Below are 17289 nucleotides of genomic sequence, written 5' to 3'. Positions count from 1 at the left end.
AATGGATGTGTCATTTAGATTTAGATTTACCATAACTATTTCCATAAAAGCTAGGCTATTTCCAATTTTTTTCACAGTTAAAAATAATACTTTAGTTAACATCTGCATCTGCATTTCCATTCAAATTCTTAGAACTGCTTTTTAAAAATGGAGTTACAAAATCAAAGTTTGAACATCTTTGTATCTCTCACATTATTGTTAAGTTGACCTGTTGAATGATCATACCAGTTTCTACTGAGGCTATTTCTCTTATTCTCTTGCATGATCCTCTTTTTAAAATTTGTGATGTCATTCACATATAAAATTTACCTTTTAACAATGTACAATTGAGTGGTTTTTAGTATACTGACAGGCTTGTGCAACCACCACCACTATCTAAATCTTGAATGTTCTCATCACTCACAAAAGAAAATCGATGTCCATTAGCAATGACTCCTCAATCTTCCTCCCCCCAGGTACCTGGCAATCACTAATGTATTTTTTGTCTCTATGAATTTGTTCTACTCAACAAACATTTATGGAGCACCTTCTATGTGCCATACAATCTTCTAGATATAAAAGATATGTGTGTAAGACTTCTATGGAAAAAGTATAAAACTTTATAGAGAAGTGTTAAAGGAAACCCAAATAAATAGAGATACCAAAATCATGGTTCAGAATTCATGGTTTAGTGTCAATGTCAGTTTCCCCTAAAATAATTTGTAAATTTAATGCAATCCTAATCAACACTAAAAGTTTTGTGGAACTTACATGCTTGACATTTTTATGAATATACAAAAAAGCCAAGATACTTTTGAAGAATGAGTTGTTTTTGTAACCAAGATCTATTATAAAGCTATTATAATTAAGACAGTGTATTATTGACATAAGACAAATACCCAATAAACAGGGAGAACTCAGCAGCAGACACTGGCACTGTAGGCACAGTATCAATGCTAGATACCTGATGATGGGAGCAATACAGTTTTTCAATAAATGGTGCCAAACAATTAGATATCAATTACAGAAACTGGCAAAATTGGATCCATACTTCATACTACATTTAAAAGTCAATCCCAGGTGTATTACAGACTTAAAAGTAATAGGCAAAACAAAAAGAACGTAACAAACACAGTATCTTCAGACCCTTGGACTAAAAGGAGTTCTTAAACAAGATAAAAAAGCACTAGCTTTGAAAGAAAACAATGATATACTAGATATCACTAAAGTTAAAAACTTCTATTCATCAAAAGATACCAGTACAAATGAAAAAGGAAGTAAAAGATTGGGAAAACATATTTGCAAACATATACATGACAAAGAACTCATACAAAATAAAGAACTCCTAAAACTCCTTAAGTAAAAGGCACTCAATAGAAAAATTGGCAAAAGATTTTAACAGGGTCTTAAAAAAATTCCTAGTCAATTAGTATATAAAACAGTATTCATCCTTCTAGATATAAAAGATGTGTATGTAAGACTTCTATGGAAAAAAGTATAAAACTTTAATGCCAAACGAACTCATTAATACTTAGAGAAATGCAAATTAAGTCACGCCAAGCTACAACTACTTACCAGATTATATTACCTAAAATTTACAATGACTAACAATACCTACAGTCAGTGAGGATGTAGCACATTTGGAACTCTCATATACAGTTAGTGGATGTGTAAATCAGTGAAACCATTTTGCAAAACAGTTTGACATTGTCTAGTAAAGTTGAAAACACACATAACTAGCAATTTTACTCCTGCAGAATTTCATGCACATTCGCATCAGGATACATTTACAAGAAAACTCATAGTAACACTATTTGTGATAAACCAAATATGGGAACATTGATAGTAGTGGTAAATTGCACTACCTTTCCTTTGAAAAAACTATATATCTCTCCCCAATATGTGACTTGCCATGCCTCCTGTGGGAGGAGTATACATACCACCTAAGTGACTTTTGGCTTGGCCATGAGACATGTTTGGCCAATAGAATGTGAGCAGAGCAGACATAATATGTACTACATCCTTCCATAAGAGTCTTAATGAGTTTCTGTCAGAACTATTGCTTCTACCTCTGCCATAAAAACGCATGTCCCAGTCAGTTTGCTCCTTTAGTCTGTGTCCGGAAATGAGAAAACGTGTGGAAAAGAATGTAAGTTGATACAATTTACCAGTATTAAGAGCAAGAAACAAATATTTGTTATTGAAGTTAGTGGAACTGAGGGGTCGTTTACTGCAGCAAAGCTAATATACAACAATAAAGTAGATAAATTGTGGTATATGCCAAAAATGGAATACCATACAGCAGTGAAAATGAATGAGACATAGACACACACAATATATAATGACAAAATAATATTGAATAAAAAGAAGTCTGATACCAAAGAATACATGTAGTATGATTACATGTTTATAACGTTCAAAACAGGCAAAGCTACTTTCCATTTGGGGAATTCACAGGTAGATGGTGACACTAAAAAAATGCAAGAACATGTTTGCCATAAAAGTCAGGATAATGAGAATTTCTGAGAGATGGGGAGGTGGAAGGGAATTGTGATGAAAAACAAATACCAGGTAAGATTCTACGGTACTGGCAATGTTCTAGCTCTTGAACTGTGTGTTCACTTTAGATTTTTCTTTAAACAGTACATTTTTATTACATAAATTTCTACGTATATTTCACAATAAAAGTTTTTTAAAAATTCCCTGCCATTGCTCATTTGTTCCTCTAAGTCTTCCTCGAAAGTTTCCAGTTACCACTCTCACCTGGAAAACACTATAAATTAATTTCGTAATTGAGATTTCACAAGATGCTAGATCAAAATGCTTTACTGATAGCCCTGTCTCAAATATCTAAGACTTCTTTTCTTCTCTTGTTCCTGGAATTTAAAATCCAAAAACCCCCCAGAAAACCACTCACACCAGTCTGGCAAAGTCTGCTATTTATAATTCATCACTGCTGTTGATTAGTCAGAATTCCTTCATCCTTTAGAGGTTTACACATTTTTTCTTTTTAAATATTTATTCCACTATTTTATTTAACATTGAGATCATAGTTGCATGATGGTGATTTCCAGAAACATTTTTTGAAGTTCACGTATTTATTCCTCATTCATCTCTAATTCTCATTATGTATTCAGCATCTGCAGTGTAGAGATGAATGAAGATAACAATAACGCACCATTGAGATTTTGTAAAAATTACAATAAATAGAATATTTAATCTATGTCATATAATGAGAAGCACTACTAATGCACAATGCTTTGATTTCCCTATTGTTTTTTAAACATTAAAAATGAATCATACAATATTACTGGTGTTTACATTTCATGACGACTGGGCCTTTTTTTCAATTACCGAAGGGGGATTTTCAATGTACATTCAGCTTTTCAGTCTCTGCCTGACTTTAATTTACTAATACCTCCTTGGTTATCAAGTTTTTCTAATCTCATTTATAGAATATCACTCCAAAGACTATTTCCTTTCCTATAGTTATAATTCATTAATATGCCATTTTCCAAAATGCCATTATTGTAAGTTTTCCTCATCTAATTTCAATGGCATCTCTGGAAACAGGGTTTCTTTTATAACTTCATGCATTCCATGGGTTGCAAGGCACAGATAAAACAACATAAATCTCTGCAATACAATTTCTTGTTTCTGGTAGAAATCACAGACGATTGTGGTAAGCACTACAGGTACCTTCTTATGACATATCTTCCTCAAAAATTATGTGGTATACTCTTGTATCAGTCAGGATCTAATTATGAAAACAGAAAGTACCCTAAATATTTGAAATAGGGAAAATTTAATGCAGGAAATTAATTACACAGCTGTTGAAGGAGATGAGACGCCAACGGTGGATGGTGAAGCAGTCCAGAGATTTTCAACAGCAGAAAGACTACTGCACTTTGGCTGGAGGAACAAAGAGAAGTGGTATTACTAGGGCCAGTAGAAGCTGAAACCATGGAGAAGCTGAAAGCATGGCAGAACTGTCAGGCTAGTAATAGAGCCATGGGAGAGATGCAATCGATGTTGGAGATGTACCTAGGGCAAAATGGGGGTGCTGCGTGAATACCTTCCCCAGTAGCTGGAATCATATGAAAAACAGCAGAAGCAGCAGAACAGAGAAAGGACAAGAAGTGAATGGACTAGGGAGAAAGGGAGATTCAGAGAAGTCATAACATTTGTCTCCAAATAGCCAAATGGCTACTAGTAGGGAGAGGGAATAGATTTATTCTCTGTGGCACCATAGGAGGATCAACAGATGGAAAATTAAAACAAATTTCAACTCGAAATAAGGAAGAAGATTTAAATAAGCAGTACTGTCTAAAAAGGGAAACAGTTTGCCTTGAAAAGTGACAACCTTGGAGTCCATAATTTGGTACATATTTTAAAATGTTGCAGATGGAATGTTTTCCTACAAGTTCTATGTGATGCCATTAAAAGCCACAGAAAAATGTTAATAGAATCTAGGTGGTGGGTACATTGGTGTTCACTGTAAAACCTTGTGACTTTGCTGCATGTTTGAAATTTTCTATAATAAAATGTTGGAAAAACATCACTGAAGTCAGCAAGACATCTAGGTCCACAAAGTGGAATCATCTGTTTATAAATGTATTTGGTATCTGTTACTGGGTAACAAATTACCCCAAAACTTAATACTTAAGGCAGCAAACATTTATCTCACAGTTTCTAAGGATCAGGAATCCAGTTTAGCTGGGTAGTTCTGGTTCAGAGTCTCTCATGAGGTCCCAGCCAAGCTTTTGGCTGGGCCTGCAGTCATCTGCTCGCTTGACTAGGGAGAATGTGCTTGCAAACTCACTTTTGTGGTTGGTGGCAAGACATAATTCCTCAGAGGATGTTGGCTGAAGTCCTCAGCTCTTTGCCCAGTTGACCTCTCCATGGGTATTCTCCTGACATGTCAGCTGTGTCCCCTCAGAACAAGTGATCTGAGAGAGTATACCCAAGAAGGAAGCCACAGTAATAGACCTTTCAGTGAAAAGTATATACTAAGATGCTGGGAAGATGGCAGCAATGGTTGTGGTGGCATAGTTTTTAGATCTTCCCACAGAAACCCTATAATTAGATAGCAAAACCTCAAATCCTTGGACAATATTTTCTTTCTTTTTTAAAAAATAATTAATTTTTTTTTATGGTGACGTTGGTTAACGAAATCCAATAAGTTTTAGCTGTACACTTTAACAGTAAGGCATATATATATTTACACTGTCCTTGGACAATATTTTCAGTAAAACTAGGTAACAAAGTATCCCATAAACCTGAAATTACAAGCAGGTGGGGACAAACCACTAAGAACTATCGGCATCCATTTAAAAAAAAGCAAAGGGAAACAATGGGAGCGTTTGAAGTCCCTAAGAAGAAAATCCTAAAATAGTCAATAGGAATTCCCTAGAAATCATTCTAATAGCAAGTGAGTGTAAGGCTCTCACAGTATGAAGGGCTATTCAGGCTGGAGCAGTCTAGATCCTATATTCTGAGAAATAACCAGTCACGGCTCCTTTCCAGGGTAGGGTCCCACACTGAGAAGAAACTGCTGGAAATGGAATCGAAACTGAGCAGGGCAGGGACAACAAAAAAAGAAGGAAAGAGTAAATCCTGATGAAAGTGGGGTAAGAAACTGAAGCCAGGATATCTCAGAAAGCAAACTACCCTCATTTTAACACTATACAAAAACAACAAAAGAAGGAGCTCTGAGAAGTTAAAAAAGACAGTTGAACCAAGCCTCCTTCCAAAATTTTAGGAAAATTGGTTTCACATAAATATGGGTAACAGAAAAGTGTGCTACTCAAATTCCATACAAGTTCATTATAAGAAAAAAGAGAGAGAATAAGGAGCATACTAACATCCCAATGAAATAATGCAAGAAAGAAATACTGAAAAAAAAAAATTTAACATGCTAATAATGCACTAGTGTATAAAAAGCTAAAAGGCATTAATATTATTCAAGATACGAAAGAACATTAAGTCAGAATTAGAAATATTCAGAAATTAGGTGACAGAAGCCCCCAAAGAACTAGAAATATAAAAAAAAGACCCAACTAGAATGAACACAAGAGCAAATAAATACAATGGGTATATTAAGAAAAAGTAGATAAAAAAGAACATTCTTTGAATATAAAAGAAATGAAGAAAATTAAAGAACTTGAGAGAAAGTGGCAAATATTAAAGACAGGCAAAGAAAATCCAACATATGGATAATGAAGTCATTAAAGAATAAAAATGAAGTAAGAGGAGAATAAATACAAAAAATATAATTTAAAAAAGCTTTTCTAAAATTTAAAAATACAACAAGCTTAAAACTACATGTTGCAAAAGTGCACTGTATATCTTAACAATGGTGATCCACAATGACCAATACCAAAATATAATTTGTAAAATTATTTGGCTTTAATGAAAAAGAAAAATACTTTGGGCATTTTGACAAGACCACATGACATAAGATTAGAAATAAAATTAAATTAGCATATTTAGACTTAAATAGAAATATTCTGTGCCAGAAGAAAACGGAATAACCTATTTAAGACATTCAAGGAAAGAAAATATGAATCAAGGATTTTATGTCTAGCAAAACTGATCTTTAAATATAAAGGGCACAGATAAATTTTTACACCATGCAAGAAATCATGCACCAATGAGCCCCTGCTAATGAATCTACTAGAGAAATATCTTCAGACAATCAAAATGACTAGAGTCACTGACATAAGAACCAGTGGTAAACATTAACTATATATCCTTGTAGAACTAAGACTTAATAAAGGTAAAAGAGATTATAGTATGTAATAGATTAAATATCTTTCATATGTGTATTACTCTTCATCCTACCAACTTCTGTGTCCCTATCAAATTCAAGCATTCACCGTCTCCCACCTAAATTAAAACAAGAGTTTTTAACCAAGTCTCCCCCATACATTCTTGCCCTCATTTCAGTCCATCCTCCAATTTAAACCGGGATAATTTAAAACATACATTTCTGATCATCTTAGTTTCTTTTTTTTCCCCCTCTTTAATTCGCACCCTCCACCCCCTACTTCCACCCCTGACCTATGGATGTTGCTGTTTTCCCTTGAGAACTGGATCTCTGAAGGCAGGGTATCTCCTCCCTTCACTTGCGGAGTGCACCTGGGGCCTGGTGCACCCCCGGTATGGTCCGTGGCTCCACTACCTGGGGTGCAAACCCAGGACCTTCTGAGTGTAAAGCAGACATACTAACCACTACACTATGGAGCCACCCCCTTTCTTACTTTCTTATTCATAATTTTTCAATGGTTTCCTTTAGGCTATAAGATAAAATTTAAACTCAATAAGGCATATCCTCAATTCCCCCTTCCTTAGGAGGTGCACTTAGATTTCTTTTGGAAATTACCTTTTCCCCATTGTGGGCAGTGTTGGTTAGGACTATAAATCAGAGTTCCCTCAATGGGGGGGGGGGTCCATTGAGGTCAACACAAGGTCAACTATATTCTCTCAGGATTTTGAGTCAAATAATGTAGGAATGAAAAAAAAGGAATTGGCTCTCATTCACTCTGACAGTTAAGTAGTTCCTGTTGCCTAGAGTTCCGCAGCTACCTTTGATCCTATTTCCAAGCCTAGTTCTCCAGCTTTCCCGTCAATTCTGTGAGCTACTCTCTTTCCAATAAATTCTCTTTTTGTTTACATTAGTGAAGACAGTTCTTTTGCTTGTGACCAAAAAGCCGTAACAGGCACATGGACCCTATTTCCCAGCCTCACCTCTCACCATCACACGTTGTATATTTTCCTCTATTGCCATTCTGAATTCCTTGTAGTTCTCTTACCCAAAAAGCACCATTACCCTACCTCTTAAGAAGCCCATTGACACACACCTCAGTTCCAGGGCAAGTACTACGTCCTCAAAAGCTACTCTGCCTTTCCTGTCCCACCCCAACTCCAACTTGAATTTAACTATTGTTTCAATTTAAATTTTTGTACATGTCCCACCAGGCTCTAAGTTCTTTGAGAGTAGGGATTGTGTCTTTTTATCTCTGATTCCCCAAGCCAACCCAGCCAGAGCCTGGCTCCAAAAGGTATTCCAAAATAGTTAATTGCTAATGAATACATGAATGAAGCCTACTATGTGAGACACTGCAGTAAGGCAGCTTTACAACCACAGTTCAGTGTTCTCTATTTTAAAGGCAAGTACACATACTCATACATGTAATATTTTCCTTCACATTTTACTTCTTTTAAGATTGCCTTCTCATAACGAGGAGCTGAGGAAGAGTTTCCTTTCTCTATAAAGATTTTGCTATTTTAATGGCTTCTGGAAAAGCAAACTATGGATGGCATCCCAACAAGTTACACAATAAGGAACAGAACTTCTTTCCCTCATTCCTGGAATTTGTCGTTTGGCCCTTTCTAAGGATGTTTTCATTAGAAATTGTTTCCATTACAAAGCTTTTTATTTAAAACATTCGGATTTAGCCATCAGGTGGCTTTCAAGTTATAAACAAGAATGTACTTTGGGGAATTTGAGAACTCCAGAATGTGGAAGTATCTCACACAAATCAGAGAGGCTATTGTGGCAATGTGGAGAGAGATCAGCAGCTTTAGGCTTAAGTTACTGGCACTTCTGGTTTACATCACAATTAAATGCCTTCCATCAAATATTACATATCAGTTTACATTCTAGTTCACTGAGGTAAAAAGAGGGGGATTAAAGTATTAAAAGTGGATGCCTCTGGGGAAAATTACTGAGATGGGGAAAGGATAGGGCAAGGAGATAATTATTTTCATTATAAGCCCTTCTGTGCTATTTATTTTATAACCATGTGCATATATTACTGTTTCTTTTATTTTTTCTACCTGCACTATAAGCACTTTATATTGTTCCTTTTTAAATTTTGTTTAAATTTTATCTGACTATATTAGCAACATATATTTGCTTCTTCTGTTCATTGATATCATTTAACAAAATACTTTAACCCTAATGATTATTTATTTCCCCTGTATCAACTAGACCAATGGTTTCCAAATGCTTTTAAAATAAAATTTATTGGGCATAGTTTATGCACAATTAAATCCATGTACCGTTCAATGAGTTTCAATGAATGTGTACTACCATGGTAATCAAGATAGAGAACATTCATATTACCTGAATGTATGTATTTTGCTTATGCATTCATTCATGAATGGACACTTCCATGTTTTAGCTATTGGAAATAATGCTACTATAAACATGGGGCGTAAATATCTCTTCAAGACTCTGTTTTCAAGTCTTTTGGGTATATACCAGAAGCGGAATTGCTAGATGATATGGTAATTCTATTTTTAAGTATTTGAGGAACTGCCAAACTGTTTTCCACAACAGCTGCATCATTTTACATTCCCACCAATAGCGCACAAACATTCCAATTTCTCCACATCCTCATCCAAACTTGCTATTTTCAGTTTTTTGGTACTAGACATCCTAATGGGTATGAGGTGGTATCTCATTGTAGTTTTGATTTGTATTTCTTTAATGATTAGTGATGCTGAGAATCTTTTCATGTGCTTATTGGCCATGTGCATATCTTCTTTGGAGAAATGTCTGTTCAAGCCTATTGCCCATTTTTGAATCAAGCTGTACTTTTGTTGTTGAATTTCAGGAGTTCTCTATACATTCTGGATATGAATCTCTTATCAGATATATGATTTACAAATATATTCTCTCATCCTATAGGTAGCCTTTTTACTATTTTGAAATGCAAATTTTTAAGAAGTCCAATTAATTTATTTTTCCTTTTGTTGCTTGTGTCTTTGGTGTCAGTAATAGGATTTTTAATAAGAACTTTATTAAGTAGAAGAAGTCCCTTGTAATCCTAATTTGCTGACAGTTTTTTGTTGTTTTTTGTTTGTTTGTTTTTTACCATGAATGGATGTATAACTTTGTCAAAAAAAAATTTTGGTAGTTATTGAGATAATCAGATGGTCTTTTTCCTTTATTCTGTTAATATGACACATTACATTTTCATGTTAAACTACACTTGCATTCCTGGGATAAAATCCACTTGATGATTACATATTATCCTCTTTATAATGTTTCTGGATTCTATTTACTAATGTTTTGTTAAAGACTTTTTCATCTTTGTTCATGAGGGATATTGGTCTATAGTGTTCTTGCAATGTTGTTGTCTGGTTTTGGTATCGGGGTAATGCAGGCCTCATAAAATGAGTTGGGAAGTGACCCCTTTTTTATTTCCTAGAAGAAGTGGTATTATTGCTCTCCTAGATAGAAATTCACCAGGAAAGCTGTCTGGGTACAAAGTTTGCTAGAAGAAAGGTTTTAAATTATGAATTCAATTTGTTTAATTGATTTAGGTTTATTCAGATTTCTATTACTTCTTGAATAAGTTTTGATAATTTGTGTTTTTCAATGAATTTGTCTGTTCCAACTGAGCTATTCAATTTGTGGGCATAGAATTGCTCATAGCAATCCCTTGTTATCCTTTTAATATATGTAGTTTTTGTAATGATAATCTCTCCTTCATTCCTGATATTGATAATTTGTGTCTTTTTTTTCTCTGGTTGGTATGGTTAAAGGTTTAGCAATTTTATTGATCTTTCCAAGGGATCAGGTTTTGGTTTTATTCATTTTCTTCATCCACTTTTAATTATGATATTTTGATTGATTTCTACTCTTATCATTATTCATTTCATCCTCTACTTATGCCAAATTTAATTTACTCTTCTTTTTCTAGCTTAAGGTGAAAGCTGAGATCATTGATTTTAGATCTTTCCTCATTTTATTGCATAAGTATTTCAAGATATAAATTTTCTTCTATGCTTATCTTCAGTTGTTTTTTTTTTTTACTACAACCAACAATTAAAGCACACATGCCTCAGGCATACAACTGAGGAAAAAAAAGTTTCACAGAATGATACTTTCCCTTACCATGTGTAATGCACTCTGATATTTTCTATTCAATTCCATTGTTTAAAAAATGCTGTTCATGCCTGACTAAACTGAGGCATAGCCTACACATTTTATTTGAAATGACATATTATTTTAAGATTGGGTTGATGATTATGCCCTGATTACAATTTGACAGTTCTTTCTGTTTGAGGAGTTCTATTATAGAGACAAAGGCTCAATTCCTACGAGTATGTGAAATAGAATGTGTTAAACTTTGTCTTAGGGTAAACCTAGCAATTTAGCTAAGATTTTTATTTCATATAATAAACTTAATCTTCTATAATATCCCTAAGTACTACCATGGTAATCAAGATAGAGAACATTCATATTACCTGAATGTATGTATTTTGCTTATGCATTCATTCATGAATGGACACTTCCATGTTTTAGCTATTGGAAATAATGCTACTATAAACATGGGGCGTAAATATCTCTTCAAGACTCTGTTTTCAAGTCTTTTGGGTATATACCAGAAGCGGAATTGCTAGATGATATGGTAATTCTATTTTTAAGTATTTGAGGAACTGCCAAACTGTTTTCCACAACAGCTGCATCATTTTACATTCCCACCAATAGCGCACAAACATTCCAATTTCTCCACATCCTTATCCAAACTTGCTATTTTCAGTTTTTTGGTACTAGACATCCTAATGGGTATGAGGTGGTATCTCATTGTAGTTTTGATTTGTATTTCTTTAATGATTAGTGATGCTGAGAATCTTTTCACGTGCTTATTGGCCATGTGCATATCTTCTTTGGAGAAATGTCTGTTCAAGCCTATTGCCCATTTTTGAATCAAGCTGTATTTTTGTTGTTGAATTTCAGGAGTTCTCTATACATTCTGGATATGAATCTCTTATCAGATATATGATTTACAAATATATTCTCTCATCCTATAGGTAGCCTTTTTACTATTTTGAAATGCAAATTTTTAAGAAGTCCAATTAATTTATTTTTCCTTTTGTTGCTTGTGTCTTTGGTGTCAGTAATAGGATTTTTAATAAGAACTTTATTAAGTAGAAGAAGTCCCTTGTAATCCTAATTTGCTGACAGTTTGGTTGTTTTTTGTTTGTTTGTTTTTTACCATGAATGGATGTATAACTTTGTCAAAAAAAAATTTTGGTAGTTATTGAGATAATCAGATGGTCTTTTTCCTTTATTCTGTTAATATGACACATTACATTTTCATGTTAAACTACACTTGCATTCCTGGGATAAAATCCACTTGATGATTACATATTATCCTCTTTATAATGTTTCTGGATTCTATTTACTAATGTTTTGTTAAAGACTTTTTCATCTTTGTTCATGAGGGATATTGGTCTATAGTGTTCTTGCAATGTTGTTGTCTGGTTTTGGTATCGGGGTAATGCAGGCCTCATAAAATGAGTTGGGAAGTGACCCCTTTTTTATTTCCTAGAAGAAGTGGTATTATTGCTCTCCTAGATAGAAATTCACCAGGAAAGCTGTCTGGGTACAAAGTTTGCTAGAAGAAAGGTTTTAAATTATGAATTCAATTTGTTTAATTGATTTAGGTTTATTCAGATTTCTATTACTTCTTGAATAAGTTTTGATAATTTGTGTTTTTCAATGAATTTGTCTGTTCCAACTGAGCTATTCAATTTGTGGGCATAGAATTGCTCATAGCAATCCCTTGTTATCCTTTTAATATATGTAGTTTTTGTAATGATAATCTCTCCTTCATTCCTGATATTGATAATTTGTGTCTTTTTTTTCTCTGGTTGGTATGGTTAAAGGTTTAGCAATTTTATTGATCTTTCCAAGGGATCAGGTTTTGGTTTTATTCATTTTCTTCATCCACTTTTAATTATGATATTTTGATTGATTTCTACTCTTATCATTATTCATTTCATCCTCTACTTATGCCAAATTTAATTTACTCTTCTTTTTCTAGCTTAAGGTGAAAGCTGAGATCATTGATTTTAGATCTTTCCTCATTTTATTGCATAAGTATTTCAAGATATAAATTTTCTTCTATGCTTATCTTCAGTTGTTTTTTTTTTTTACTACAACCAACAATTAAAGCACACATGCCTCAGGCATACAACTGAGGAAAAAAAAGTTTCACAGAATGATACTTTCCCTTACCATGTGTAATGCACTCTGATATTTTCTATTCAATTCCATTGTTTAAAAAATGCTGTTCATGCCTGACTAAACTGAGGCATAGCCTACACATTTTATTTGAAATGACATATTATTTTAAGATTGGGTTGATGATTATGCCCTGATTACAATTTGACAGTTCTTTCTGTTTGAGGAGTTCTATTATAGAGACAAAGGCTCAATTCCTACGAGTATGTGAAATAGAATGTGTTAAACTTTGTCTTAGGGTAAACCTAGCAATTTAGCTAAGATTTTTATTTCATATAATAAACTTAATCTTCTATAATATCCCTAATGAGAACATGGAAGATATTTTAAAGATATCTCTTATCATGAGTATATAGATTATGATTTTTTTTTAGGGTTTCTATGATTAAAATATTTTACCCAAAAATTGTCCTTACTTAGAGACCAGGGATTCAAGTGTTCCCAACATTTATGTTCTCATTAATCATCATAGCATGCAATGCAGGTAAGTTATAGAAAGCGACAATAAACCTTTCAGATTTATGGATGAAAAAGAATTTTCAAAGTCAAAAGTATGCCATGCTGCTCAAGAAAAAAATCTAATGCTCTCAATGGTACATCATTTCTACAAAAATTGGAAGTGGCAATGTAATTAATGCTTTTGTAAAATAACTTAGCAAGAGCTGCAAAAACATTCTAAAAACAAAAACAAGAAAACCTCTTTGACCTGCTAATTCTATTTCTAGAATTTCATTCTAACAAAGTGATTCAAAACATGGAAGAAACTGTAAAAAAAAAGCGCAAAGTAAGGAATTGGAAACAACCTCAAAATACCAAAATACAGTTAAACCACACTGCATCCTCTTAGAAGTATTATGCTGTCATTAAAAATCTTTACAAAGGTTGGGTAACAGTAGGGGAACATTCACAAGGCAGGCTACATATACGTATGTGTATGATTACAACCATATAGAGTGAAAAATCTGTGCACAAACACTGGAATTAACAAAAATGTTACCTGCTTTTTCTATCAGGTTAGAGAAATAAGAGTAAAGTTTTTCTTATTTTCCAAATTCTATTTAACAACACAAGTTTTAAAATGAAACATCTAAAAAAATAAAACATCTATTAAAAATATTAGCTGTTAGAATTATAAAATGGAAAAATAAATGATATAAAAAGCACAATAAATGTATTTATTGTATGGTTGTGACTGTGTTTCAAATATATATGTGAGTAGGGAGAGAAAGAATGAGAGAAAATCGAGAGAAAAATGCAAAAATGTTGGGAAGGGTTGTACAATGTGGGATGATAGTTATATTTTTCCTTTTATTTTCTAAATTTTTTATAAAGCATTTGCTTTTATAATACAGTGTAAATGCCTTTTTGATAAGTATACCTGGCTAGTCACCCCCAAGCTCTCTAGTTTGCTCTAGGCCTCATCTCAGTTTGCTGCAGGACCCTGTCAAAACAATGAGATGCCAATAGGGCATTAAAATTCTATTGCGTCCTTTTGGGATTTATCAAGCCCACATCCAGACTGGAGGCGATGCTGCTGCAGTGATTTTTCACACTGTAGTTAAAAGAACATTGAATGACGACAAGCAAGAAACACTTGATGTATTCTTAGTGCTGCATTTTTGTTCAGGGAAGTCATTTATCTCTGTTTTCTAAGTCCCAAACTAAAAAGTTCAAACTACTTGTAGGAATATTTAATTGTTGGTCATGTACAGAAAGGTCAGATCAGAAAGGTCAGACCTGAGTAGGATGCAAGGGAATAGTGTAGACTGAAGCAAAAATCCCAAGAGTTTGGGAAAACAGTCAGTATGGTTTTATGAGCTCTCAATTAGAAAAATATGGGATAAAGAACTTGATGGATTTGGAACAAGAACCCAGCATTTCCCAAGATTCTGGGCAAATTTTAGACAAAAAAATCTGAGTAATGGCACAGAGGGCTAGCAACAGGCTTGAACGACCCCAGGACTTTTTTACACTCTATCTAGCAAAAGACAGAACTTCATGATAGGATCTGACTGCACACATGAAATTTAGATAGGCACTCCAGGCTAGATGAGGATGTGGAGAAAAATGGGTTCCAAGAATACAAGTGTTGCCCTAAGAAAATACTGTAATGAAACCCAAAGGTTCATTTAGTTCTGGGAGTCAAAGAACTTCTCAAATAGCATGGTACAATTGAACTTCCTAAAACGAAGGAAATGTTTTACATCTGTGATGTTTGATATGATAGCTGCTGGGCACATGAGAATATTTATTGAATACTAGAAATACGGCAGGTGTAACTGATGAACTAAATTTTAAATTTTATTTAATTTTACTTAATTTAATTTTAAATTTAAATACACATGGCTAGTGGCTACCACATTGAGTGGTGCAGCAAAGGACCAACACAATCCCATTGTGTGTTTTTTTAAAAGTATAGTAACAAAACATACATAATAAAAGAATTCTTTTTTAAACATGAAGAATATAATGTTTACATTTTTCTTTGTAACTTGTATGTATATATGTTGTGTGGGGTATAAAGCTAAATCAATTCCAGGAATTCTACAGGAATTCATGCCCTTACCGGAGTAAGCCTAGATTAACCACATTCTGGGCTCAACCTGAAGTTGCATTTATCCAAGATGAACCAGAAACCACCCTGGCCCGAAGTGACTTTCTAAGCTAAAGACAAAGTGAGACGCAGCAAATGCAGGGCTGAGCTGACTGTTCTTGGGCCTACTATCATCTTAATGTTAGACTAGATCTGGGCTCTGGAGTTTGGAAGGGCACAGCTCTTTTGGTGGAACTCAGAATCAACTGGTGCAGACAAGGATGTTCCTAATCATAGACGGTTCCTAAGTTTTCCCTAAGTGCAATAAGTAATATAGTCCTGTAAAAGTCATATTATAGATTTCTAAACTAGACTCTAAACCTAGAAATCCAGACATATTCCAATTTATTCCTACCCTGACGCAAATAAGAAAAGAGATAACCTAATACCAAAACAAATTTATTGGTTATTACACAAATGAATGTGAGAAACTTGAAAGTATTCAATATAAACAAAGGCTCAGTACAAACTACCTTCTTTTCACCCTAAGAAAGTATACCAAATCCAGGCAAATAGAGTAGAATCAAACTTCAAGTTTACATAATAGACACACTAAAAAGAAATCTTGCTATGCTAGAAAAATGGACAAAATCTAAAAGTAAATGGTCTAAAAAAATTAAAACTGGGATATTGATTCCTATAATAACATTAACGATTATTTGTCTATGAGACAGACAAAGCATTCAAAATCCAAAAATAAAGTTAATATTTTTTCAGCTTTATTGAGATATAATTGAAAAATTAAAGTTAGTATTTTAAAAATGAAAAGAGTACTAATAAAGTTTTCAAGTATCGATTATTTTTAAACTTATGGCAAAGAGTTTTACTAACCACCTTCAAACAAAAAAATACAACAAAATTTTAAAAGTATAGATTCTTCCAGATATTAAGCCTCCAATTTTTTCCTTTTTCAAATCCTCTAAATCCAAATTATGAGAAATAATTCACTTTGGCTACTGGGAACATTTCTGCCCTGTGACATCATCAGAAAATTTATTTCTTCCATCATTTAACTTACTCATTTCCATCCTAATCAAACCCCAGGAATGTAGGAATAAGTAAGAGGATATAATTTTCCCCAAAGCCTATGACAAGGCTTAACTAAATTTACAACATGAGAAACTTAGGCACTGAGGAAAGCCCTGATGGCTGGTGAAATGAGCCACTTTAGTGGCCTCAAGAACAAATTATAGATCTCTTAAGGCAGATTTGAAGGATTTATCCAGGAATCAGTCTCCTCCAAGGGAGGAAGTGTAGAAAGCACAGCTTTTCTAAAAGGATGAAAGGTGTCACTTGGAGACTCTCTGGTTTCCTGAGGAAGAGAAGGAGACACAGAAATATCTTGTTTGGTGCACTTTAAATCTTCCTTGTTTTCCTCCATCAGTAACTGTTCTATCTCCTCCTTCAAAGATAAACTTGTCTGAAACTCCTGTTTCGGTATCTTAAGGTATTCTTTTTGATTTATTCTCTGATCCTCCGACCCCTGTGACTCAGGGCCAATCACTTTGTCACTGGTATCCTCATTGGCTTCTTCCTTTATGGCAGGTAAATGAGGAGGTTCTGTAGTAGTTTGTTTACTTTTAGCTTCTTTCAGTAAATTTACATATTTATGGGATATAAAACTTGGAGCTTTATCTAGCCTAGAATTTTCACAAAGTAAGAAACCTCTTAC

At 33.8% G+C, this 17289-nt stretch overlaps 1 protein-coding gene across 1 annotated transcript in view; it reads right to left on the bottom strand.

Annotated features, from left to right (window-relative positions):
- Positions 1-16314: 16314 nt before the first annotated feature.
- EXD1 (exonuclease 3'-5' domain containing 1) overlaps positions 16315-17289 on the bottom strand; it is a 27056-nt gene continuing 26081 nt past the window's right edge. Inside the window, 1 exon segment of the mRNA XM_025038859.1 lies at positions 16315-17289. This exon segment is cut by the window's right edge and continues 23 nt beyond it. Coding sequence (XP_024894627.1) covers positions 16816-17289 — 474 coding nt within the window. The 3' untranslated portion in view covers positions 16315-16815.

This window comes from Pteropus alecto, unplaced genomic scaffold (genome assembly GCF_000325575.1).
Source record: "Pteropus alecto unplaced genomic scaffold, ASM32557v1 scaffold86, whole genome shotgun sequence".
In the NCBI taxonomy this organism is placed as follows: domain Eukaryota; kingdom Metazoa; phylum Chordata; class Mammalia; order Chiroptera; family Pteropodidae; genus Pteropus; species Pteropus alecto.
This window is presented reverse-complemented; position numbering and strand designations above follow the sequence as displayed.